This window comes from Aspergillus lucknowensis (genome assembly GCF_044049455.1).
Source record: "Aspergillus lucknowensis strain CBS 449.75 chromosome Unknown BJX67scaffold_56, whole genome shotgun sequence".
NCBI classification, from domain to species: Eukaryota; Fungi; Ascomycota; class Eurotiomycetes; order Eurotiales; family Aspergillaceae; genus Aspergillus; species Aspergillus lucknowensis.
The window spans coordinates 10,169-35,794 of NW_027263600.1; the positions used below are offsets into that span (position 1 = coordinate 10,169).

At 32.2% G+C, this 25,626-nt stretch overlaps 3 protein-coding genes across 3 annotated transcripts; 2 read left to right on the forward strand and 1 right to left on the reverse strand.

Moving 5' to 3' along the window:
* Positions 1-9,617: 9,617 nt before the first annotated feature.
* BJX67DRAFT_266871 (lipase ROG1 family protein) lies at positions 9,618-12,892 on the forward strand. Its single transcript, XM_071026448.1, has 4 exons — positions 9,618-9,898; positions 9,958-10,827; positions 10,929-12,785; positions 12,864-12,892. Exons 1-3 carry the CDS (start codon positions 9,702-9,704, stop codon positions 12,724-12,726), a joined length of 2,865 nt encoding a protein of 954 aa, XP_070882077.1. The 5' UTR covers positions 9,618-9,701; the 3' UTR covers positions 12,727-12,785; positions 12,864-12,892.
* Positions 12,893-12,980: 88 nt separating this feature from the next.
* BJX67DRAFT_374769 (inositol monophosphatase family protein) lies at positions 12,981-14,074 on the reverse strand (the record flags this gene model as incomplete). Its single annotated transcript, XM_071031593.1, has 3 exons — positions 12,981-13,659; positions 13,784-13,865; positions 13,930-14,074. The coding sequence occupies 3 exons, from the start codon at positions 14,072-14,074 to the stop codon at positions 12,981-12,983; spliced, it is 906 nt and encodes a 301-aa protein (XP_070882078.1).
* A 188-nt stretch (positions 14,075-14,262) lies between these two features.
* On the forward strand, positions 14,263-16,246 carry BJX67DRAFT_364483 (protein HGH1). Its single transcript, XM_071030200.1, has 5 exons — positions 14,263-14,331; positions 14,403-14,448; positions 14,523-14,626; positions 14,712-14,825; positions 14,930-16,246. The coding sequence occupies exons 1-5, from the start codon at positions 14,284-14,286 to the stop codon at positions 15,710-15,712; spliced, it is 1,095 nt and encodes a 364-aa protein (XP_070882079.1). The 5' UTR covers positions 14,263-14,283; the 3' UTR covers positions 15,713-16,246.
* Positions 16,247-25,626: the final 9,380 nt, after the last annotated feature.

A 25,626-nucleotide genomic window follows, 5' to 3' on the forward strand; every position in this document is an offset into this window, starting at 1 on the left:
AATACTAAAATATATTATATTAGACCAAGACAAGTTATTTATATCCAAGTTTTAGAAATTAGTAACTAATATTATAGAAATTAAATTATACATAACTACTATATATAGACTATAATTAAATAGACAAACTAAAAGGGTTAACTAAATAATTAAGTAATATCTGCAATATTATATAAACTATATATAAGATAACTAGGAAGAATAACTACCTATAGCCTAGTTTGCCTATAATAACTTAGTATATAGTATAATATAAATAACACTTTTTAAAGCAAATTATAGATATTACCTAAACTTGTATAATAAACTAATCTAAAAAGAACTAGTTATAGAAGAAGCTAACTATTTCATGCAAAAACTTAAAGAAATCTAAATATAACTTACCTGAGACCTTGAGTTTATTAACCTTAAAATAAAACTTTACTATAATAAAGGGCACCAGGAGGTACTAGACCTTAAAAAAAAGGGGAAAGTATTCTTATTCTATAGAAATATTAAAACTAAATAACTAAGCTAGAAACTTAACTATATATAAATTGGACTATTCAAAATTAACAAGAAAGTAGGACTAGTTAACTATTAATTAAAGCTACTTAAATTTATAAAAAAGATATACCTAGTATTTCATGTATTGCTATTAGAACTAGTACTAGAGAATACTAAAATCACTAATAATATTAAAATTAAAAAAGAAGAACAGGAGTATAAAATTGAAAAAATCCTGGACTACTAAAAAGTTAGTAGATAATTGCAATATCTTGTATAGTAGAAAGGATATAATACCTTAGAAAACACTTGGGAGCCTATTAAGAACTTGATAGGCTGTGCCTAGAAGGTCTAGAAATACTACTAGCAGTATTTAATATAGAGAAATTGATATCCTGCTAGAAGGAGGATAGGGAGCCAATCATCTGAGTTAGACTAGGATTATCTAATACAGTGGCAAGTTGAGTAGTGGCCTTATGCTTGTTAGCAAGGCACTCTAGCTCTTGGAGATCCTTGGTAGTTAAGGGATCCTCTTTATCTAACTGATCTATTATGGCCATGTCATGATCTAATATTTGTTTACCATGCTTCTTGAGAAACTTTTGCTGAGTAAACAGGCGAGCGACTTTGGTGGCAATCCAGGCTTGCTTAGAAAGAGCCTGAGCCAACTTGTCCTTGACCTTTTGGCAACTTTTTTGGAGATCTAACCACTCTTTATTGTTATAAAATTGTTTTTCATATTTTCGACCATGGCGAGTGCACGATATATAATTTTGACTTTTTGAATCTATTATGCAGACAAGGCTATAAGAAGAATAATGTTTGCAAGGATTGACCACTGGGGAACCTTTCAAGGCAATCTCTTGAGACTGATGAATTTAGTTAGCAAGGCAATTTTGCTTAGGAGGCATAGTAAACCATCGCGAAAGAATTTAAAAGGAAGATAGAAACTTACCTTGGGTGATAGGAGAGTTCATGCTATTTATACTTCCGAGGATAAAAGCTAAAGAAGGGGGAGATAGTGTTATGAATCCCTCAGGATTATAAGTAGCAAGGTAGAACCACAAGGCAGAACCTTGAGGGTGTGTAGAACCTTGGGAAGCATATAAAGAGCAAGGATATGTACTATACATGCACACCTGCAACTAAGAAATCCTGGAAAAGCCTACTTGGGGACAGGTATAGTAGAGATATATATAAATAGCATAGGGATATATAGCTAATATATATCTAATAGCTATAACTTTATAGGACTTAGGAAGAACTATATATAATCTCTAGGTATATACACGGGCAATATATACATGCTAATAATATATATATAACTACTATAGTTCTTAGGAAAACCATGCCCTAGTATATATATACTAGGTATATATATCTAGCCAAAACTAAAAAATATAATAAATTATTATATAGTATAATTATAACTTGCTAAAAAAATATTAAAACCTAAAATAATCTAGTAGAAGAACTATATAACTATATACTATTAATATATTATTTAATAATAGAAGAATAGTATATAGAACTATATAACCTAATTAGATATACTATCTAGTATACTATTTAAAGGTAGAAAAATAGTAGGAACTTAAAAATACTTAAAAATACTTATTACTATTATATCTAGCTTTTTTATTTTTATAATTAATACTACTATTATTCTAGAGTAACTTGTTCTAAGGATCTTTATAAAATAACTTGTTTAGTACTTACTTTATAGGCTATAGTATATATACTATAGGCTAGCCCTACCCTTTTATCTTAACTTTAACCTAACTATAACAAGTCTCTATACTTGTTAGATATGATCACACTAGGTAAGACAAGTCAATCCAAATCCTTTAGAAGTCCTGTGTGAGAGCCTGGGGTTAGGAGCGCACAAGAGGTCGTTGCTTTGATAACATTTTCCTTCTAGTAATAATCCTATTCTATCTTAGAGATTATAATATTTAAGTTTATAAGTCAAGATCTATATAAATTATTACTTTTCTAGGATCTAGTCTAGAATTACTAATTATTATTAATATAATAACTATTATAACGTAAATCCCAACCGAACGGCCAACCCGACCAAGCGGCCAACGTCTGTATCCCATATTAAACAGCCATTTTAAGAGTTAAATATCTCAACAACCAAGCTTCTAGAGGAGTTATAACTTATATATAAAGCTTAATATTATATAATATATAGATATATAGGGGTAATAACCTACCTATGTTTATATTTTCAAGGGTAATATAAATTACACCTGTATTTTTGGTAATTTTAATCATTTGAATATAATTAGGATAATATAAAGGATTTAAGGGTATAAAATAGATATTTTATTAGTTTTAGAGTATATATACTGAATTATATTCATTTTATCCCTCTAAATTATGTGGTTTTTGAGATATTTGACTCTTAAAAATGGCTGTTTAGTATAGGATACAGACGTTGGCCGCTCGGTCGGGTTGGCCGCTCGGTTGGGATTTACGTTATCTATTCTAATTCCTCTTAAAATAATATCTCCTATAGTTCTATTAACCTTGTTATTCCCTTAGCTTTTTAAGCTAGTTCCCTATCCTAGATACTAGGTTATATATCTCTACTAGAATATTAGGTCTAGATAGAAATACTATCTTTTTCTAGATATTATAATCTAGTATTCTCTTGAAATAGTATATAAAAGTATTATTTTTCTATATTAAATATAATATAATTTACTAGAACTCTAAGATAAGTATATCTATATCTCTTCTAGACTAGCATATCTTTTTAATCTACTTTTTAGTATTACCAGTTTTATTAATATCTCTAAAAATATAAGTAAGTTATTCCTTGAAGTAGTTATAGCTTATAAATAACTATTTAATATTACTAGCTAGCTTATTTTTTTCTTCTATTTCCTACTATTCCCTTATAAAGAGTTTAAATTATTTATATACTTTTCTAGTAAGATAGATGGATATAAACATGATCTTGTTAGCCTTACTAGCTAACTTGTCTTAATTAATAAAGGTCTATATTTATATACGGAAGAAGTATAGCTTAGTTTAAATACTATTAAAAGACTCAGGTATCTTAACTTTTAAGGCCTTAGCTCTAAGTTTAGTTTTAAATATAAAACTATAATCCTAAAGCTACTCTAGTATCTCCTAATATTTCTTAGAAGTTTTATTATTTTTAGGTATATTATTTTACTAGTTTAGGTTACTAGTAACCTAATTAATAACTCTAGTTTATTTATTAAGCTAGGCTTGTATTCTAGCAACTATTTCTTACAGGATTTTATTTTTTAAAAGTATAGTAGCTTAGTACTAGTATTAAGATATTATAATAATAATTTTAAGTTAATCTAAGATATAACTTGTACTAACTAGTAATTAATTTATTATTAAAATAATAATTTTTTATATATTTTTAACCCTAGGCTTTTATATAGGACTTCTAAAGAGTTTAGATTAACTTATCTTACCTAGTATAAGCATGTCTAATAAATATAAAAACTTATTATAGTTAGATTAAAATTAAGGTAAAAGAGCAGGACTAGTTTATAATATATATACTATAGCCTATAAAATAAGTACTAGACAAGTTACTTTATAAAAATCCTTAAATAAATTACTTAATAGTAAAATAGTTAGTATTCTAATAATAATAATATTAATTATAAAGATAGGAAAGCTAGATATAGTAATAATAAGTATTCTTAAATATTTCTCCTTTCTTAGGTCTACCCTGTTTATATAGTATTTAGTATACTATATAGTCTTTCTATATTTTAATAATATATAGTATACCTTTTCTTATCTATATATTCTAATTATATAGTACTAGGCTATAGACTCCTACAAGTAGTAATATTCCTAAAATAGCTTATCCTTCTCTAAGAATACTAGTAATAGGTTATAGGATTTAGCCCTATACTTCAAGAAGTACCTAGTTTATAGGGCCTTGACTAGAAAGTCAAGTATATAAAATTATATATATAATAAACTTTTTTATAAGATTATTACTTTAGGTTTAATACTCAGGCTTTACTTACTAAGTCCCTAGGTAAGTTATAAACATCTATTTAGTCATTTTTTTTCTGCAGGCTAGTTAATTAGTTGTTATTGTCCGAGGATTCTGCCTAACATGGCCGCCCTTAGGTTGGTGCGGGCAGTGTCATAACAATTCTCTTCATCTTGTCAAGAATGTCCTTAGGTTCCACCCTATGGATCGATTGGTGGACCCTAAATCTAACACCTTCATTGTATAGGCTACTAATACTTTCCTAATATCTTTTTTAGAGGATTTCTCCTTTATCTAGTTTATTGCTAGAATTCTAGAATCTTTTTAGGGTAATTAAGATACCTGATTAGTTTCTAAGAGTTGTTTTTTAATAGGTAACTTTTCTATTTAATATAGTATCAAACCTGATTTTTCTCTATTTATTAGTCTAGGATCTTTTTAACTTTATACTTTTTATTAACTTTAATTATTTTATTAATATTTTCTAGATTTTTTATAAAATATAAAATAGCAAATAAAATTATATTCTTGCTAGTAATATTAAAATCCTTTTTTCTTATCATTTATTGTAGTAGGTAAATTCTTTCTTTTTTTAAAGTGTTAATATATTTTTATACTTTTTATTATCATAAAATTTTATTTTTTTACTTATTTAATATTATTATTTTATAGATTAGTATAGTATCTTTATATAAGTAATATATATTAATATTATATCTAATTATTTTTTAGCTAGTAATATCTTCTAATATATTCTAAGGCTTTTTCGAAGATTTATATAATAGAATATAATACCTGTTATTATATTTTTATATTATTAATTATAAATTAAGCTACAAGTCATAATCCTATCTAATTATTCTAATTCTAATTTATTTAATATTATAGATATTATTTAATTAACTAAATTATTTTTTCTACTTTTATATTAGTCTATTCATAGTTAGTAATAAATAAATCTTATCTTATTTTATATACTTTTAGAAATATTTTCTAAAATTTTAATATAAATAGCTTGTCTTGGTTACAAGTTATTTATTTCAATAGTCTTGTCTAAATAAATAATAATTCTTAAATAAAATTAATTATAATAATTTTTTATAGTTTTATTAGAATTTTTAGTATTTATATTTTGCTATATAGTTAATATTATAATTACATATTTTAATTATATTTATTATATTATATAATATATAATATAGTCCTATACTCTTTTATATATTTATAAAAGTAATATAAAAATAGTATATTTATTAAATCTTTATTATTTTCTTAATTTCTTGGTATTCTTTAGATAGTAGGTTATAGTATTTTTAAATTATTTTTCTAATTATTTTATTATATATTATAATTACTTTATTTTATAGTAATACTCTATTACTTTTCTTAGTATTATTTATATTAAATCTCTATATTTAGATTATTCTATTTTTTTACTTTTTGTAAGTTATATAAGAAACTTATAGTTATTTATAATAACTATTACTACTAGTTATACTTCTTAGTTAAATTATAATTTATTTTTGCTATTAATATATTTAATCCTAAATTAGTATTATAGAAGCCTATTATACTTATTATTTTTAAAATTTTTTTATTATTATAAATAATATTAAATTCTTGTAATCTATCTAAATAATTATTTTATAGTTTGCCTCCTATAAATAATATTTTTAATAATTACAAGTATTTCTTGATTATATATATTATAATTTTATTTAGCTTTGGTTATCTTTTTTAAATAAAGCAAGATAGATTATGATTTTCGATTATTATTTTTCTATATAAGAACTATTTCTAATCCTTTTTTATTATATTTATTTTTATATAGTTCTATTATTCTAGGTTATATGGCTATAAAATTAATATTTTCTTAACTATATTTATTAATTCTTGCTTTTTTTGTCCCTAGGTAAATAATATATTATTTTTAAGTAATTTTCTTATAGGTTGTAAATTCTATATATATAAATAGGAATATTCTTATATATATCCTAATATCCCTAAAAATCTTAGACTTTTTCCTTGTTAGTTAATATTAGCTAGTTTAGTATTATATTAACCTTCTTTTATAGTATTTACTATTTTTCTAGTATAAGCTTTATATCTATATATTTAATTTTTATAATATTAAATTTATATTTTCTAATATTTAGTATTAGTCTAGCTTCTAGTATTATTATTATAATATCTTGAATATCTTTTTCATGCTTTTTAAAGTTTTTTAAGTAGATAATTATATTATTAAAATAAATAGCAATAATTCTATTAAAATATTATTATAATATATATATTATTAATTTTAAGAATCTTATAGATAATTATATAAGTCTTATAAATATAATAATCTATTTATATAACCCTTAGTTAATAAGGAATGCTATTTTCTAGATATTATCTTTATATATTAAGAGATTATAATAACCCTATTATATATTAAAGATAGTTATAATTTTTACTTTTTATTATAAATCTTCTTTTTATCCTATATATAGTATCTTATTTATATCTAGTATTATAATATTATTATACCTTTTATAATTAAGTATTATTTTTATTTTTTATTCTTTTTTAGTATAAATATTAGTTATAATAATATCTTAGATTTTAATTTATATATATATCTAGTTTCTAAGAATTTCTTAATAAACTTGTCTTCTATTATTAATTTTTTAGGTAACTTTTAGTATTGCTTGACTTATAGTAGCTTAACATTTAGTTTTAATAATATTTTTATCTTATATTATAGTTCATAGTTTATAGCTAGATAATTAGTAATTAGATTTTATAAATAATTTAATAAACTTGTAGTACTTTTTTAGTAGTAACTTCTTGATATTAGCAAGTTTAGCTTTATAAATCTTTTTTAGGTTGGGATATCTATTCTTTTAGAGTTGGATTCTTATTCTATTATTCCTAGTTATTTATATATTTAATGCTTTATACATCTTTTTAATTATTATTAATAGTTTAGTTTTTGCTTTAAAGGCTATTATTACTTTTTAATTCTTATTTTTAAAGATTATCTCTAATTCTCCTGTAATATTATAAGCTTGAATATTATGGACTTATTTCCCTATAATTAATTAGTATTCTTTAATTATGGCTTCTCTTCTTATCTAATTAATGCTTGGTTCTTGTCTTATTAACCAAGGTATTCTTATAACTATATTATATTTAACTTTTATTAATTAATATACCTCTAAATATTAATTTTTTAGTATATATTCCCAAAATTTATTTAGGCAGTTTCTATCTTAATCTTAGGTTTATTATATAATAATTTTTCTTTAAACCTAATAATTTATAGGTATTATCTAGTTAGCTTGGTCTTGATTTTATATTATTTAATAAAGTTAAGTCTAATAGATTCTATTATTACTCTAGAATCTATTAAAATTCTTGTATTATATTTATTAATTTTAGCAAGTATAACTAGTAATATCTAATTCTTAATTATATGGATGTTAGATTCAGGTCCACTGATCAATCCGTAGGAGGACGCCTAAGGATATTCTTGACAGGATGAAGAGAATATAGATTATTACAGTCAAACAAAGTATAGACTGAGGCAGATGACCAAGTAATCAGTAAACAATAGGTGTATCATCAATCTGGTTAATAATAGATAGAAAATAAAACTTTCTAGATACAGGTAATAACAGTTCTTATATATCCAATCTTATAGTATCTCTAAGTACTATATAATACTTCTTATTAAAGCACCCACTCTATTATATTAGATTGTATTAGATTGCCCAATATTATTATAGTCTAGATTAGCCCTAGTATTATATCACCTGATACAACCAGGTTGGCACATCTTTTATCCTATTGCGCTGCAGCACAGCGCTGTAGCATAGCAGATCCATTGGCTATCAATATCCAAGTTCTCTGACAATAGAGCTAAATCTCTAGTTAATATTTCTTATACTATTTTTTTTCCTTATAATAATAATTCTTGTTATATAGCATTACTAGCTATCTTTTAGGATAGTAGATATATCTTTTAATCTTGTAGTTATATATTACTAGATTATAATAATATAGATATCTTTTGCTTGTAAAAATATAATTATAGTTTTTTTATAAAGTAATTATAATCTAGTGTATTTAATATACTTGGTTTCTATAGATATTATTTATAGTCTTGTTTTATATAGATACATTTTTTATAAAAGTTATTATAGCAAAATATCTAGTTAATATTTTAATATAGTATTTCTTTAATAATTAGGTAGTAATTATACAAGTAGTTTTATATATAACTAATTTGATATTTACTTGGGATCTTTTACTATCTATTTATATATTTTTCTATGTTTAGAATATGGTAGAAATATCTAGTTTTTATATTATTTTGTATTTTATTATATAATCTTACTATATCTTTCTAGACTATTCCTAATATATTACTTGTAATAGTATATAAATATAAGATTTGTTTTTTAAGAAGCTATTAACCTCTAGATTTTTATCTTCTCATGAAGTTTTATTTATATTTTATAAGTCTTATACTAAGTTATTACTATTTTATTAGTATTCTATAGACTTGTTCAACCCAACCCGTGAAACCCGCCCCAACCCGCCAAGAATGGGTTGGGTTGCTGATTTTAATAATCTAATAGGTTTTAGGTTATGCATGGGTAACCTATTAGATTTTGGATAACCTAATAAGTTGCCAAGCCATGCCAAGAAATAAATTACTATATTATATTTAAATATATATATTAAATATAAATAAATTACCATATTTAATATAGTAATTTATTTAAAGATATAAATCATTACCTAATTAGGTAATGATCTATATGCATAGGTTTTATGGGTTTGATGGGTAGGGTTAGTAGGTTTTTTAGTAACCCATGGGCGGGTTTCTAATCCCCATAACCCAACCCAAAACCCGCCAGTTCATCTTCAAAGGCCATGGGTCAACCCAAAACCCGTGGGTTAACAAGTCTAGCAAACGCTGAATGTCGAATTTTGTTGGACTCCCCGCTCAAAAGACGGACTGGCCATTTCCAGATCAGCATTCTCTCGTGATATTCATCGCTTCGATCCTTGCTGCTCTTCCTCGAGCTTTCACGTGCCTTGAATATATCGGACAAATAACCGCACTCAATCGACTCGATGCTTGTCCCTTGAATCATTCCCCTCATAGCTTTGGGAGAAGCGGATTTGCCATGCCCTCAAAGAGCGGTGATTTGTCTCGATGTTCATCACACCAAGAACATACTCCGCCTCACAGACTCCAGATCGAATATCGGTATCTGAGCCTCCCAATTATCCCCGTCGTCTGCGGTTCCGTTCCCTTGTAGGCTGGAACTCCGATCCGGTGGATTCTGGGCGGAATATAGAAATGCTATTGATTCGACAAGCTGGCACCGTTCGTGTTGGTGAAGTTGTCAGGTCTGACTTTATCATATTACGTCGCTGCTTGGGATCAGCTAATTGGGCTTCCTCGCCAGGTATACGCTGACTTACAATCCAGCGGCTGATGGGGCTCAGCCTTCTGCAGCTGCGTTGTACGTGAGAATCAAGAACACCTCTCCAGCACCACTCCGAGCCGCGTATCTCCATGGCCCATACACTTTGTATACTTCGTGTTACCCATCCTCCTTTGACCCAAATGGCGATCTTGATTCATCCAGTGCCGACAACGTTCCTCAATTTGAGCCTTATCTCAAAGCAGGTGCAACCTGGAGTGCAGTCATCCCGATACCAATGCGCAATAAGCAAGAGGGTCCTAGCCCCGCTCGATCCCCTAATGGACGGGTTTCGACGTGGATTATCGAAATTATATCCCAAGTCGTGTTTTCGAGTACTGCGTCCGTCAATTTCGAGGTTCTGGTTGGCCGCGATGAAACGTCCCTCGATCTACCTTCTCGTGGACAATCTCAACCTCCTCGGGCTGCCAGTTTACGGGATCATTGGCCCACCGGTTCGAAGGGGAAGCAACTCCTTGCTACCAAAGGGGTATATTCCGAATCTATTACCCTCCGAGTAGATGATACTGCTAGCCTCTGGAATACTCCCCATCTCCCAACATCGCAGAATGAGGGGCCTCTCGGCAGTCCCGAATCTTCAAGCTTCGGTTCTTCCGAGGAGCCTGCTGGTGTTACAGCGGCGATCGCGAACTCGCTAGCTGGCCCGGCAAAAGAGGCACAACCAAAAAAAATACATCTCGTCGTGCTCACTCATGGGTTGCACAGCAATCTCGGTGCGGATATGCTTTACCTTAAAGAGAGCATCGATGCTGCTTCCAGAAGGACCAGCTTTCGGCCGAAAAGCCAAGTGGCGGAGAGCGGGCTGAGGCGAGGAATGTCGCCCTCGAATAGGTAAGCGTACGATTCTCTCTGATTATTTTTCGACGTGCATTCTCGCCCTTCCTAGGGCGGGCTCACTGCTGATGCTGCTGAACACTTCTTGAATGGTATAGTTGCAGCGTCCGTAATGATGATCGTTTCCGAGAGGATCAAGCAGAGCAGGTTGTTGTGAGGGGGTTCCCTGGGAATGCGACTCGCACTGAACGTGGAATCCAATACCTGGGCAAGCGGCTTGCGAAATACGTGCTGTTGATGACCTCCCCAGACCAAGCTCATTTGCCTCACCAAAAGGTGAAAGCTAGGACTTACCCCGAGCCGTTCTCGTCTTGGGGGGAACTGGAGGGACACGGCCAACCTAAAGCGGAAACTTATACCAATGCAGACCGATTGAATCTCGGTGAGCGGCGCGCGTATCAAATAACGAGTATCAGCTTCATTGGCCACTCTCTCGGCGGACTCGTGCAAACCTACGCGATTGCGTACATCCAGAAATACTCCCCGTATTTTTTCGAGACGATCAAACCTATCAACTTCATCGCGTTGGCAACTCCGTTCCTGGGTTTAAGCAACGAGAATCCTATATATGTTCGATTTGCCTTGGATTTCGGCCTTGTTGGTCGGACTGGCCAGGATTTGGGACTTCGCTGGACGGCGCCGAGAGCTGGGAGTAGCTGGGAGACAATAATTGGCGGGAAGGGTGGCCCTTCCAAGTCTTCGAGACATGCTGAGGCGAAGCCCTTACTTCGGATTTTACCTTCTGGTCCCGCTCACGATGCGCTTACCAAGTTCAGACGTCGTACGATCTACTCTAATTTGGTGAATGATGGGATTGTCCCTCTACGCACATCGTGTCTACTCTTTCTTGACTGGAAAGGATTAGAACGCGTTGAGAAGGCAAGGAGGGAGAATGGAATTGTTGGAACCATGGCTGAATGGGGTTGGGCGGAACTGACTGGCGCAAACTCGAAATCTCCGGGACTCGGTCGTTCGATCACAGGCTCAAAAGTGACTGGTGCTTCTAATGGTATCGCTGAGCCTTTCGAACGGACATCGATCGAGATGAATCCTCATGGTGCCGCCCTTGGAAAATCTAACCCCTCTCCATCGTGCTCTTCTTCCCCTGCTGGGGGTATATCCGCACTTCGGGCGCAGCCGCTATCTCGAGCCAGCTGTCCATTAGCGAACGCCGAAATTGACGGACGTACGCCTCAGTCTCCGTCCAGCCCTCTTGGCGCCTTTATCGCGATGTTTAAGCCAAAGGACCCAGGCCATAAGCAAGGGAAGATTCTCATGCGCAACCAAACAACCGACCTAACTCTGCAAGGCAATACTCATTATAACCATCGGTTGTGTGATATTCGGCTCAATGCGCCTCCCCAAACTACCGTCTTTGAATCAGCAGGTGATATACTTATGCCACCACTACCTCCAATTGAATACATCGTAGACCCTGCGTCGAGACCTCGAACAATTTTCCATGACCGGATTTACCATCCGGAGGATATACCCCCCGTCCTGGTGGAGCAGGGACCTCAATTGTTGGAGCCGTCGCATGATAATATCCCAGCGAATCAGCCTTCTGTCGAAGGGACTATGGGCAAGACCGGGCTCAAGGTCGAAGAAAAAATTGCCCGGGCCTATCACCGCGGACTCTCGTGGCGGAAGGTCCTTGTCCGCCTGGAGCCTGATGCACACAATAACATTATCGTTCGGCGAATGTTTGCGAATGCCTATGGCTGGCCAGTCGTGCAGCACCTTGTCGATGCTCACTTCACTCCAATGTTTTCAACCAACTTGGGAGATGCTTCTGAGGATGTGCGAGAATGCCCGACCCAACCTATTGGGAAGGTGGAGGATATTCACAACTTCACCCGCTTATCTTCCACTGTCCCGCACCATGACATTGTTTGAGCCCACCTAAAAGGAAAGCTTTGCTACCCAGGCTTGTTGGTGTGGTGGGTTTGGGGTGGGTAAGCGTCTCTCATCCACTCGAGAAAGCAGCACGCCTACTCCTGGTGATGTTTTACCCAACGCCTAACGCTTCGTAGGGTTGGTAGCCAGGATATGGCATGAGGCATCGCTCACTCAATTATAACCGACAGTGGAACTCTGTACCTACTGGTAGTCGAAGAGTAGAATAATACCAGGGACTACGGCAGAGTCGCTCAATATTCTAATCGTCCCTGGACGATACCCCAGAATTCTTCGGCAAGCTCCTCCTGGCTAACCCGGCTTGACGCAGCTCGGATAGCGAGATATTTCCTACCATCAACCTTAGCTTCCCATTCTCCGGGGTTTCCGCCGACGATTATACCTCCCGCCTCCTCAAGGATCACCCAACCAGCACAGACGTCCCACGCCCAGCAGCCCCCTTCCCAGTACAAGTCAAGGGTCCCAGAAGCGACAGCACAGAGATTTAGGGCTGCGGATCCGATACTACGCAAAGACCGAACCATTGCCCCGCCTTCCTCCTTATCCTGACCGAGCTTCTCGAATGTGCGCATTTTGGTTTCCCAATTCTTCCCTGACCTCTCGGAGCCCCATTCGACACAGACTAGAGAGTTACTTAACCCGTTTAGCGCTTCAACGTTACTTCCTTTCAAAGGTAGCCGCGTGTCACGGTTTAGGAATGCTCCTTTGCCACGAATTGCGGAATATAGAGTATTTGTAAAAGGGTTGAAGACAACGCCGATGGTTGGTATACGGTTTATTGCAAATCCGAGCGAGACGCAAGCATGGGGGAATCCGTGCACAAAGTTGACAGTGCCATCGATGGGATCAATGACAAAAGTCGGCGCGTCTGTTAATGGGCAAGCTGGGTCGTAGCTCTCCTCCCCATGGAATCTAGGCGAGATTGTAAGAATCCACCCTATCAACGATAATGCGCTACGAAGCACAGCAGCAAGGAAATTGAAACAGGGGTCCAGCTGCGACGGTTTGGGTGAGGTCTTTGAAGATCGAAACATACCGGAAATCTGGATACTTGTCCTTCAGCTCTCTGGATATCATTTCCTCCACGGCACGGTCATATTCGGTTACAAGGTCTGCGCCTGCAATTTTCAATAAGTTTGAGCCCAGTCTATAGGCCGGGACTTCTTTAGCATCGAATCGTACTATTTTTCTTCGACCCAGTGTTTCCTGTGTCTGGTAGAGCCCCATTAATGATTTCGCCGGCTCTGAATGCGAGATCAATTAAGGTGTCACAGATGCTGTTAAGGTCACAGGGAGAATTAACAATATCTAGGACATGTACACTCATTGTTAAAAACCTGGTAGTAGCAATTATTGCAAAATTTGTTTTATGAAGGGATGCTTAAAGAGTGTGGCGGCTCTCAGGAGTTCTGTGAGCGGGGGTTCCAGCGTGGGCGGGACAGGTCTTATCGATAAGCCTGTTGAACACCCCCCAAAAATTCGAGAGGTTTCCCTCTCATTGTCGACTGAGTGACATGGTAAAGGAATAGACACTTTATGACGTGCAGCATCGAGAAATCAAGTATGAAAACAGAATTGGATGAGGTACGTAAGCCACTGGCTCGGTATACCTTACGGTCGCTGGTCGGGTGTCTAATCTCTACATGCGATCTCAGTTGGTTGAATTCCTTCACCATGGGAATGCCCAGATCAGACAAATCGGTACCCAGAATTCGCCTGCTCGCCCATGAGGGTCTTCATTGAATCATCCTTCAACTAACTGTATTCCCGTGCAGCATGCGAAAATTTAGTCGGATATTCTACTTCGAACTTGGAGATATTTAAGCGCGATCAAATGTTGCCTATTAGGGATTTGAAACTCTTGGTCCTGGACTATACGGTCAGTGAGCACAACAAGTTAGCTTCCAGCGCATAGGGCTCCCAAGAAATTTTTATGTTGTTTGATAGACCTGACTGTTTGGCAGCCAATTGCGAGCAATGTCCTCACAATGCTCATTAACCTCTCGGCTGACGATGAGGTACTGGATAACCTTGTATCTGATGATGCTTTTTTGGAGACGCTCTTTGTGAAAGTGACAGTGAGTCTCCGCTCTCTTGACTGGGCCATATTTTCTGCTTCTTTACCCAATTGTCCCAGTTGTTTCATTGAGTCACCGTAGAATGCTGACAACCTAGGTAACAGAATACCAAAGAACGAAACGCCGACAGCCTGTCAATGTTATTCGCTAACCTTGGGAAATCCGACAAAATAAAGAGAATACTCGCTCTGAAACGCCGATCTGTTGAACCTGTGTCTGGCTCCGTATACGCGGTCGATCAGTTGTTGGATTGTTTCGTGAAAGGTGCCGAAGGTGCCCTCAACCAACATGCGAATTACGACTATCTATCATACCTCTTTGCGGACCTGTCGAAGTCAGAAGAAGGGCGTGCCTATTTTACCTCGAGGCGGGGTTATGACGGAGTTGTGCCTGTAACGAAGCTCACCGTCTTTACGGAGCACAAGAGCACAGTCCGGAGGAGAGGCGTCGCGTCCACCTTGAAGAATGTAGCGTTCCAGATTTATTCTCATGAAACCCTCCTTTCGCAAGACGAGGCGAATCTTCTCCCTTATATCCTCTTGCCGATTATGGGACCAGAGGAATATACTGAAGAGGAGACGGCAAATATGCTTCCGGATCTCCAGCTGCTCCCACCTGACAAGACGAGGGACAGTGATTGTGGCATCATATCTACGCACCTCGAAACTCTGCTTTTGCTGACCACTACTCGAGAGGGAAGAGCCAGATTGAGGGCAGTCAACGTTTATCCGCTCATCCGAGAGTGCCACCTACACGTTGATGATGATAACGTTCGTGAGGCTTGTGACAGGTTAGTCCAGGTCTTAATGCGAGACGAGGAAGATGACAAGCGATCTTCCGCGTCACAGAGCCAGGATGATGATCGAAAGGTTGTAGAATTGTTTTGATACTTGAGCTTTATGGGGTCTGCTCCGAAACAACTGTTTGCTCAGTATTGTAGTCACGTCCAGTATGGCTGTTAGATAGCTAGGAATTGGGTGCTTCTGTTTCGGGTTTTGTAACATTTCGTTATGGATGGGTGGTAGCGACAATTCGCCCTAACACTAGAGGAGCATTAACTGTAAATGTTGTAGTATCATGGCTTTACCATTTGCACTCCTTGTACTTCGAGGAGTACTACCAGTAGCAGTACCTGAGATCCCTTTGAAACATTCCCATTTCAGAGAGGGGAATAGATTTGCCAAAATGTAGCCGTCCCAATCTTTCTCTCTCGTTTCGGGTTCTTGCTGAGGAGACCGCATCTATTGTCGTGTCTCAACATTCTAGACCGCAGCGATAATTCCGATGGTCCTGCCTATGTAATGTTGGGTACTCAAGAGTCAATCATTTTGTGATTAAAAAAGATATATGAAAGTTAGAACAAGAGCCTTGGGATCGACGCGCTAACTTAACGTATTTCCCAACCAAACGGATCACCCGACCGATTTCGGTCGCGCTTTTAGAACTTGAAGCGATTCCCAACTACCAACAAACACTAATATTAATTAAAATTAGGTATTTAAAGGTATGGGATATCTAGTTCTAATATATCTAATAGTCCTATAATTAGAATACTTTGGTAGAGCATGTCTTAGTATTTTAGAAGATAAAGATATAGGAATTATTAAAGACCCACTAACCTTATATTCTTGATTATTTCTTAATATTATAAGGTTTCTACCTTATAATATTAACAGGCCTTTATTATTAGATATCTAGTATTTAGATTAATACCTTTTTTATTTTGCTTTCTTATTTTTTATATAAAGCTTGTGGTTTTTCTAGGCTAGATAGATAGTATTATATAAAGCTATCTTATAGCCTTTTAAAACTTGCTAGAGGGCTATTTTTAAAAATATTAAAAAGCTTTAAGAACTATTTTTAAGTAATTTTTTAAGTAAAAATGTTTTTTTATATCTAGTAAACTATATAAAATATTACTAGTATTAAAAAGCTTATAAAAGCTCTATTATAAGTTCTAGATAAAATTAGTATAACAAGTATAATATTTAATTTATTAAGGACTTGCTAGGGATTAAATAGTTATATACTAGTTATAGTAAAGCTATTTTAAATATTTTAAGATATAAAAATAGTTATACAGGCTATAAAATATATTTTTTAAGAAGTCTAATTTATTAATATAGTAGAAACCTAGGTATATTCTTGATTTAACTAAACTATTATATATAGACTTTAAAGGCCCAAAGTAACTAATATTAAGAGATTATAGAAAATATAATAAATAAGAAAGCATATAAATAGCTATTGTCATGGGTTTGGTTGTCTGTCAAGGTAGAGTTGGTCTTGGCACGCTGTTGGAGCTCAGTACCTCTGTTTTGTTATTATGATATTAACAACCTGAGGTTATATTAAGTAATTCTATAGCTATTAAGAATTAAATCCCCTATAAAGGATAGATAGCAAGGTTTAGTCTTGTTTTTATGAGGTGATCCGTTCGGTTGGGAAATACATTAACGTATTTCCCAACCGAACAGATCACCTCCTCGATTTCGACCGCGCTTTTAGAACTTGAATTGATTGCCAACCACCAACCAACACTGATATTAATTAAAATTAGGTATCTAAAGGTACGGGACATCTAGTTCTAATATGGCCCTGAATACCATAATTAGAATACTTTGGTAGAGCATGTCTTGGTACTTTAGAAGGTGGAGATACAGGAGTCATTGAAGACCCCCCAACCTTACATTCTTGATTATTTCTTAACACTATAAGGTCTCTACCTTCCTGTATTAACAGGCCTTTATTATTAGATATCTAGTATTTAGATTGACACCTTTTCTACATTGCCTTCTTGTTTTCCATGTAGAGCTTGTAGTTTTCCTGTACTAGATAGGTAGTATTTGTGAGGCGTCGGGATTCAGCGAAAGTATTCAGCCATCGCGACGCCAGGTGCCAGCAAGCATCGAGCTGCCTAGTCTTTGTAAAGGAACTTGTTCAGGTTTATATGGGGGAATATATTGCAAGAGGAACAGAACAAATTGCTTAGAGAACTAGAATATATACAAGAGTTAGGATCCTCATATAATTAGCTGTTAGGCCACCATTGGGCAGCCATCTAAGCAGGGTCAGAGTAGGGTTGTTATTAATACCTGCTAGTTCAGGCACCAACCATGATAATTCATTCCCCCCTTAAACTATAAACTGTCCTAGTTCATGCTAAGCTATTTTAGGTAATATCTTATATAGAAGTTATTTACTAATTAAATTATTAATAGAAGACAAAGCAATAATAAAGCTTTAATAGAGTTTTTAATATAAAGATTCTATCTTTAGTTTAGTATTATAGAGTAGTCAGCCTTATAAATATTATAGATTCCTTGTAGCTTATAAAACTTAATAGGTATTATATATTATTAAATTATTATTATAAGTTAGTTTTATAGTAGTACTAGGGTGCTACCAGGTATATATTATATAGAGATTAATAAAATAATATAGTAATATATCTAAATACAAGTTATCTAGTACTACCCTTGCTACTTAATAATAGAAGGCTACTTAACTAACCAAGTAGTAATTACTTGTAAATATTTTATTAGAGTACTATTAGAGAGCTATTAATTTAATATTAGATAGGGTTATTACTAATATTAATATAGCCTTTTTTTTCCTCTTCTTTTACTACTACCTTCTCCCCCCTTATATATAAGATTTTTAAGTATTTAGAAGTAGGGTTCTAATATTTTTTAAGCAGTCTTTTCTTCTACTATCCTTGCTATTTTCAAGCAGTTTTTTAATTATCTTGGGGGTAAGTATTATTTATTCTATTATTAAGATGTATTTAGGAAGTTAACAAGTATTATAGGCTTTAGCCCAAACCCTATCTTCCCCTCTCTCCCTGTCCCTGCCCCTGCCTTTACCCCCCTCTATAAGTATATATTGTTAGTATGCTAGAGGAGTACAAGCACTAATATAGAGAAGGGTTCTTGTATATAGTATATAAAGTATACCTAGAAAAAGGCCCCCAAGGGATCTAGAAAAGTTGTAGGTCTGTTAATATACAAGTAGTAGCCAGGGTCTACCATATATATATAATATGCCTGCCTGGGCAAGATTTGCTAGCTACTACCCCCCCTTGCTTTCCTAATATTATTTACTTCTAGGGTCTTGCTACTAGTCTTCTAGCTATTATAGAGACTAGAGCCTTTAAATATTATCTAGATACTATATTTAGATAGTAGGACAAGGTTAATATCTCTATCTTGGTATTACATGATTTAAACTATAGCTTTTTTCTAATACTTAACAAGCTAAAGGATACTAATAGCAAGGCTCTAGTTAGTATAAAAGAGTATCAAGATTAGTCTAGTTTTTGGGATATATAGTCTATAGCCTGCTAGCAGGTTAGCTATATTATACTTTTAGATATTTTAGTTTAGTTTCTTTTTTTAAAATAAAAAAATCTTTTCCTTTATTATTAGAACTCCTTTATAGATATATATAGATTTAGGATGTTCTTATTAAATTTTAAAACCTTATAGGAAAATAAGGAAAGACTATACTTTTAGCTTGATATTAGTTATATTAAAACCTAGTAGAATAAAAGATTATAATTTCTTATATCTAGACTAATAGGGCTTAGCTAGTACTCTACTAGCTTTCTTATACTCTTGTATAGCCTTCTAAGTATTCTTTAAGTTCTTAAGAGGTTCTTATAAATTCTTGTAACTAGGCTATTCTTGCTATTTAACAAGATATTAAAGCTTATTATAATAATAATAGTAGTCTAGTATCTCTTTAACTTCCTATTCTTTATAATTATTAATAATAATTAGCTAGGTTTCTATTAGCTTAGTACTAGATTGCTAGTAATACTCCTTTAATAGCAAGATATAGAAGACTAGATATATCTTGTTATATATTTTTAAAAGCTATAGGTAGTATACCTACTTCTTAATAGTATTAATAATTTTAAATAGACTATTATATTTTAGATCTAATTTTTTATTTAGTTATTATAATTTTAGGTTTTTAGTTAATAGAAGGACTTTCTAACTAATATAGAATTATATTAGTATATAATACTTGTTATAGTATACTACTTGCCATGTAATAGCTTTCTATAAGATCTCCTTTAATTAAGCACGGGTCTTAGCTATAGCTTGGAGTCTTATTTTTACTAATATATTTATAATTTTTAGGTTAATAGCTTCTAGCCTAGGTATTACTAGGTTTATATTATACCAGGCTATAAAGGATAAGTAACCCATAAATATATGCTTAGTATTATTATATATAAATTTAGCTATTAAAAGCTAATTAGCCTAGTTACTTTATTAAAAGTTCATGTATATTTATAAGTATATCTCAAGCATCTAATTCTAGTGCTTAGTTTGCCTGTCTATTTATAGATAGAAGATAGTGCTTAGATAGCTTTTAATTTACAGGCCCTAATAGAACTAAGTCTAGTATCTACTAATAAATAGTATTTCTTTATTAGTTACCAAGCTATATAATATACTAGTCTTATAAGCAATCTTTATTAGAAAAAGGTTAACAAGTTTTTTAGTATTAATTATATTTATAGTAAGTAGATATCTTGTAGCCTTAGTATAGTAGTTAACTACTACTAATATACTATTATAGACCTAACTTTTATAAGTTAATAGTAGCAAGCCTATAATAAAGTCTATTAATAGATTCTACTATAGTTCTTTTAGTAAAGAAAGTAAGAATAGCTTTTTCTAAGATAGCTATCTAGGTATCTTTATCTTTTAATAGATAGGGTAGTCCTAGATATATATCTTAATATTAGTCTACAAGCTATCTTAATAGAACTTCTACCTAACTAGATTTAAAGTCTTCTCCTGGCTAAAATATCTAGTATACAAGTTATTATAGTATACTTTTAGGATTTCTTGCCTTAATATAGCACCTAGAAATATATAAATAGCCTTATTATAATATAGTATACTATTATTAACATGCTATCTATCTAATTAGTTATTACTTATATTTTGAAGATTAATAATTTTTCTACTTTTTTTTTTTTCTCCTAATAGTAAGCTATTAAGAATTTAGCTAGTATAGGTATTCCTATGCTAGGCCTAAAAAATTATATTTTAAAAAGGTCACAAAGTTATTCTATAAGGGGTTTCCATGCTAGCTACCTTCCTAGCTAGTATTTAAAGAGCTAAAAGTTCTAGACCTCTACTTTTCTTAGTTAGGGTATTCTCTAATACTAGTAGAGTAATATTACCCTAACTATCTCTATAACCTCCTAGCTTACTTTAAAGTATAAATAAAAGCCTAGCAGTCTACTCTATACAAGCAGGCTTATAGTCTTTTTTATATAATAGCATATTAGCAGGGTTAAAATATCCTAGCTAATATTCTATTTTAAAATTATATACTATTAGGAGCTCTGCCTATCTAGCCTGATATATATCTAGCTTTATAACTTTTTTTAAATAAAAGTACTTTAGGTTTGTATAATTATACTATATATAGATAGCCTATAATATGCCTTCTAGATAATACCTCTATATCTTAAAATATTTAATAACAGCAAGCAACTCCTGATTATAGACAGGATATTATTTTTTAATTTTTAATAGCTTCCTGAAATAGAAAGCCACTAGTTGCTAGTTAGTCTACTATTACAAGCTTTCTAGCCTATTAATAGACTATAGAAAAATTCCTGCTATTATAAAACTAGAGGTATCTATAATTACTAGAATCAGTTTTTTTAAATTAAAATATTGCAAGGTTAGAGGTTTTTAGAATATAGCTTTTAGCTACTTAAAAATATCCTATATACTCCCTACTAGGTAGATAGAACCTTTCTTCTAGCCTTGCTCTATCCCTTTTAATATATTTAATAGGGGCTTTATGATCTTTATATATTAATAGATAAAGTACCTAAAGTATCTAGTAAACCCTAGAAATACCTAAATATTATAATAGGACTATAGCTCTAGCTATTTGCTAATAGTCTATATATAATTAGGGTTAATATAAATACTATCTTGTTCTATAATAAATTCTAGAAAATATATTTTTATCTAATAGAAGCTATACTTTAAAAGTTTAATATAGAAGTTAGCCTGCTAGAGACATGCTAGTACCTTGCTAACATGCTACTTGTATTCTTTTTTAGTTTAGGAGTAGATAAGGATATTATCTAAATAGACTATATAATACTTATCTAGGATCCTATATATTATTTTATTAATATAGGCTTGAAATATTATAGGGGTATTATATAGCCTAAAAGATATAACCATGTATTTATAATACTTATAGCATGTTTAGAATACTATTTTCTATTTATTACCTTGCTAGATATAAATCTAATAATAAGTATCCTGCAAGTCAAGCTTGGTAAGATACTTTATCCTTATTAGCTAATCTATTAGCTTATTAATATAGGATAGCAGGTATTAATTTTTAATAGTAATAGTATTCAGGCCTTGGTAGTCTATATATAAATAGAGGAACCTGTTAATTTTGCAAACAAAAAGTACTAGTACTCTAGTAGTACTAGTTAAATACCTTATCTAGCCTTGTTCAAGCATCTTATTAAGGTATTTATATAGTACTTTTATCTTATACTAGAATAGGTTATATAAGGTTCTATATAATAGTATATAACTTTTAACAAGAAGAATTATATATAAGGCCTGTTTGCTAGAGAGTTCTATAGCTTCTTTTTTTAAAAAAACCTATACTTATTTCTTGTATTATAAAAGTAGTACTTATAGCCTCCTATTACTTTTAGGTTAGAATATTACTATTATAATAAGGATTATTCTTATTAATTTTGCAAATTATCTAGGATTCTTAATAGTAAGCTTGGGGGTTTCCTAGTAATACTACCAGGTGCCTGCTAATAATATAATATTAGGATCTGCATATCTTATCTATTTCTATTCTAAGATAATTTGGTATTTAGAATTTAGGAGATTAGTAATATAATATTTAATATTATATTCCCTTGTTTTATTATCCTAGTTAGTAATATAAGATATTGTTTCAAGCTTGCTATAGCAAGCTATAGGCATGCTATTAGTATAATATATATAGACTAGTAAATCTATTTTCTATAGATCTAACTTAATTCCTTGCTAGTACAAGTATTAGTAGGAAATAAAGTTATTATTAGCTCTAGTATTTAGTAATATCTTAACTATAAGCTACTTATCCTATACCTATAGTACTATAGTTCCTATAATTAGAAAGGCTTTAGTCTTGCTAGGCTAGTATAAGACTAGAATCTCTAAGGCTACTAACCCCTATTATTCTTGAGAGGTCTTCTTACCTAGCATCATGTCTTTGGTATATAAGGGGCAGTTATAGATTAGGTACCCCCTTTTATTATACTTGAAGTATTACCCTTTCCTAGTCTAGATCTCCCTCTTTTTATCCCATGCTAACTATATACTATTATTTTAGTAATAGTATTTTATTAGTAATAGGCTAGTAGAAGACTAGTTCCTAAAAAGCCAGGCTTCAAGCTTCTTATCTTCCTATTTATACTTAGGATTATCTTGCTAGCTTGATAATAGTATTAGCTAGCCTAAGGATAGTATTAGCTTGCTAGAGGTCTACTAGAATATAAACTCCTATTACTTGTTCTAACTTTTTTCTTAGAATAATATACTTTAATAGCAAGTAGTTTGCTTAATAATATTAGATATTATATATAATACTTGCAGCACGTGTATAAACTCCTTTTAAATATTATTATCTAGTATTTTAATATAGAGCTGCATGTAAAAGGCAGGATTATTAAGGTATTACTAAATCTTAAGGTATTAGGATCCCTAGTCTTGACCCTCTTGTCTATTTTATTACTTGTTAAGAAGTTAATAGGCTATTTACTACTAGTAGTTAGCCTATAGCTTAATATAGGAATATAGAAAGTAGCTAAATCCTTCTTATATAAGCCTTTCCTTGTTATCTTACTTTTTTACCCTCTAGACCTGCTTGACCTTTTTGCTTAGATAGCTAGTAGTATAAGCAACCTTATTACTATTAGTTATATAGCAGGTTGCCTGTATCTTAAAATATAGCTCCATGTTAGCAATAAAGTTCTAATATTCTTATATACTTTTATCTTGAAAGACTACAGGATCTAATAGCTTAGGGCTTATATTCTTCTTACTTGTAATAGTCTTTTATATTACTAGTATAAGAGTATTAGCTAGCTATTATATGGCTCCTGTAGCAGGGTTTATATTTATAGGGTTACTTTAGGCTAATAGTAGATTTTTATTAGTCTAAATATTTAATATCTTGTATTCCTCCTTGGTCTCCTCTACCTATTATTAGTTAAGTATCTCTACTCCAGCAGGCTGGAAGTCTTAAATAGTAGTAATATCTTATAAAATTAGGATTATAGTAGCTAGGCACTTTGCTAGTAGCAAGATTTTAGTTTTTCTTATTTTAGATATCTTAAAGGTTGCTAGGGGAAGCAATTCAAACTATAAGATATTGGGATTTGGTAAAAGTATTTAGCCATCATGATGCTAGGTGCTAGCAAGTATCAAGCTACCTAGTCTTTGTAAAGGAACTTGTTTAGGTTTATATAGGGAAATATATTGCAAGAGAAATAGAACAAATTGCTTAGAGAACTAGGATACATGTAAGAGTTAGGATCCTTATATAATCAGCCGTTGGGCCACCGTCGGGCAGCCATCTGAGCGGGGTCAGAGCGGGGTCGTCGTTGATGCCTGCCGGTTCAGGCACCGACCGTGACAGTATTATATAGAGCTATCTTGTAGCCTTTTAGAACTTGCTATAAGGCCATTTTTAAAGGTATTAAAAGGCTTTAAGAACTATTTTTAAGCAATTTTTTTTCAGTAAAGATGCTTTTTTCTATAGCTAGTAAACTATATAAGGTATTGCTAGTGTTAAGGAGCTTATAGAGGCCCTATTATAGCTTCTAGGTAGAGTTAGTATAGCAAGCATAATATTTAACCTATCAAGAACTTGCTAGGAATTAAATAGCTATATACTAGCTATAGCAAAGCTACTTTAAATATTTTAAAATATAAAAATAGTTATACAGGCTATAGGATATACCTTTAGGAAATCTAATTTATTAATATAGTAAAACCCTAGGCATATTCTTAATTTAACTAAACTACTATATATAGACTTTAAAGGCCCAAAGCAACTAATATCAAGAGGCTATAAAAGATATAATAAATAAGAAGGCATGTAAATAGCTATAATATTATTTTTACTATAAATTTTATTAAAAGCAGGTATAAGATAACTTTTATAGCTATCTAATATAAGCAATTAATATTAATTAACTATATAGCTACTAGTTACAGGAATAAAGATTTTTTAAAGCTACTAGAGGCCTATCTTATCTATAATCTAATTATTAAGACTTAATTTAATCTTCTAGTCTTCTAGCAAGGCAAGTTCTTTATACTATTTCTTAATATAAACCTTTTCTTTAAAAATAATGCATGTAAAAACCAACCACCCTATAGAATTAATATTTTTAATTATTATTACCTACTTGTGATTTCTAGGTTAAATAAGATAAGGTTTTCCAGGTATCTAGGATCTAGTAACTACCTTAATAATTACTATTTAATTTATAGCAAAGCTAGTCTTATTAAAATTATAAATATCTTGGTTAAGGATGCTATATTTATTTTGCACCTACTAGAGCTGCTTAAACTACCCCTTTATAATCTTAAGATCCTTATGTTTAGCTTGATTATAGTTGTACTTTCTTGTATATCAAGATTAGACTTCTTTATAGTATTAAATAAGGCATGTAATATAGTTCTTTCCAATAGGTAGGTATAAAGTTAAAGTATCTACTTGCAGG

What these genes read in the sequence shown, in the direction of transcription:
- BJX67DRAFT_364483 (XM_071030200.1), top strand. Translation starts at nt 14,284, where the DNA reads ATGACGTGCAGCATCGAGAAATCAAGTATGAAAACAGAATTGGATGAG. An exon ending in TGAAAACAGAATTGGATGAG is followed by an intron (nt 14,332 to 14,402) that starts GTACGTAAGCCA and finishes ATGCGATCTCAG; the next exon opens with TTGGTTGAATTCCTTCACCA. An exon ending in CGCTCTTTGTGAAAGTGACA is followed by an intron (nt 14,826 to 14,929) that starts GTGAGTCTCCGC and finishes CCTAGGTAACAG; the next exon opens with AATACCAAAGAACGAAACGC.
- BJX67DRAFT_266871 (XM_071026448.1), top strand. Translation starts at nt 9,702, where the DNA reads ATGTTCATCACACCAAGAACATACTCCGCCTCACAGACTCCAGATCGA. An exon ending in CGTGTTGGTGAAGTTGTCAG is followed by an intron (nt 9,899 to 9,957) that starts GTCTGACTTTAT and finishes CTTCCTCGCCAG; the next exon opens with GTATACGCTGACTTACAATC. An exon ending in GGAATGTCGCCCTCGAATAG is followed by an intron (nt 10,828 to 10,928) that starts GTAAGCGTACGA and finishes TGAATGGTATAG; the next exon opens with TTGCAGCGTCCGTAATGATG.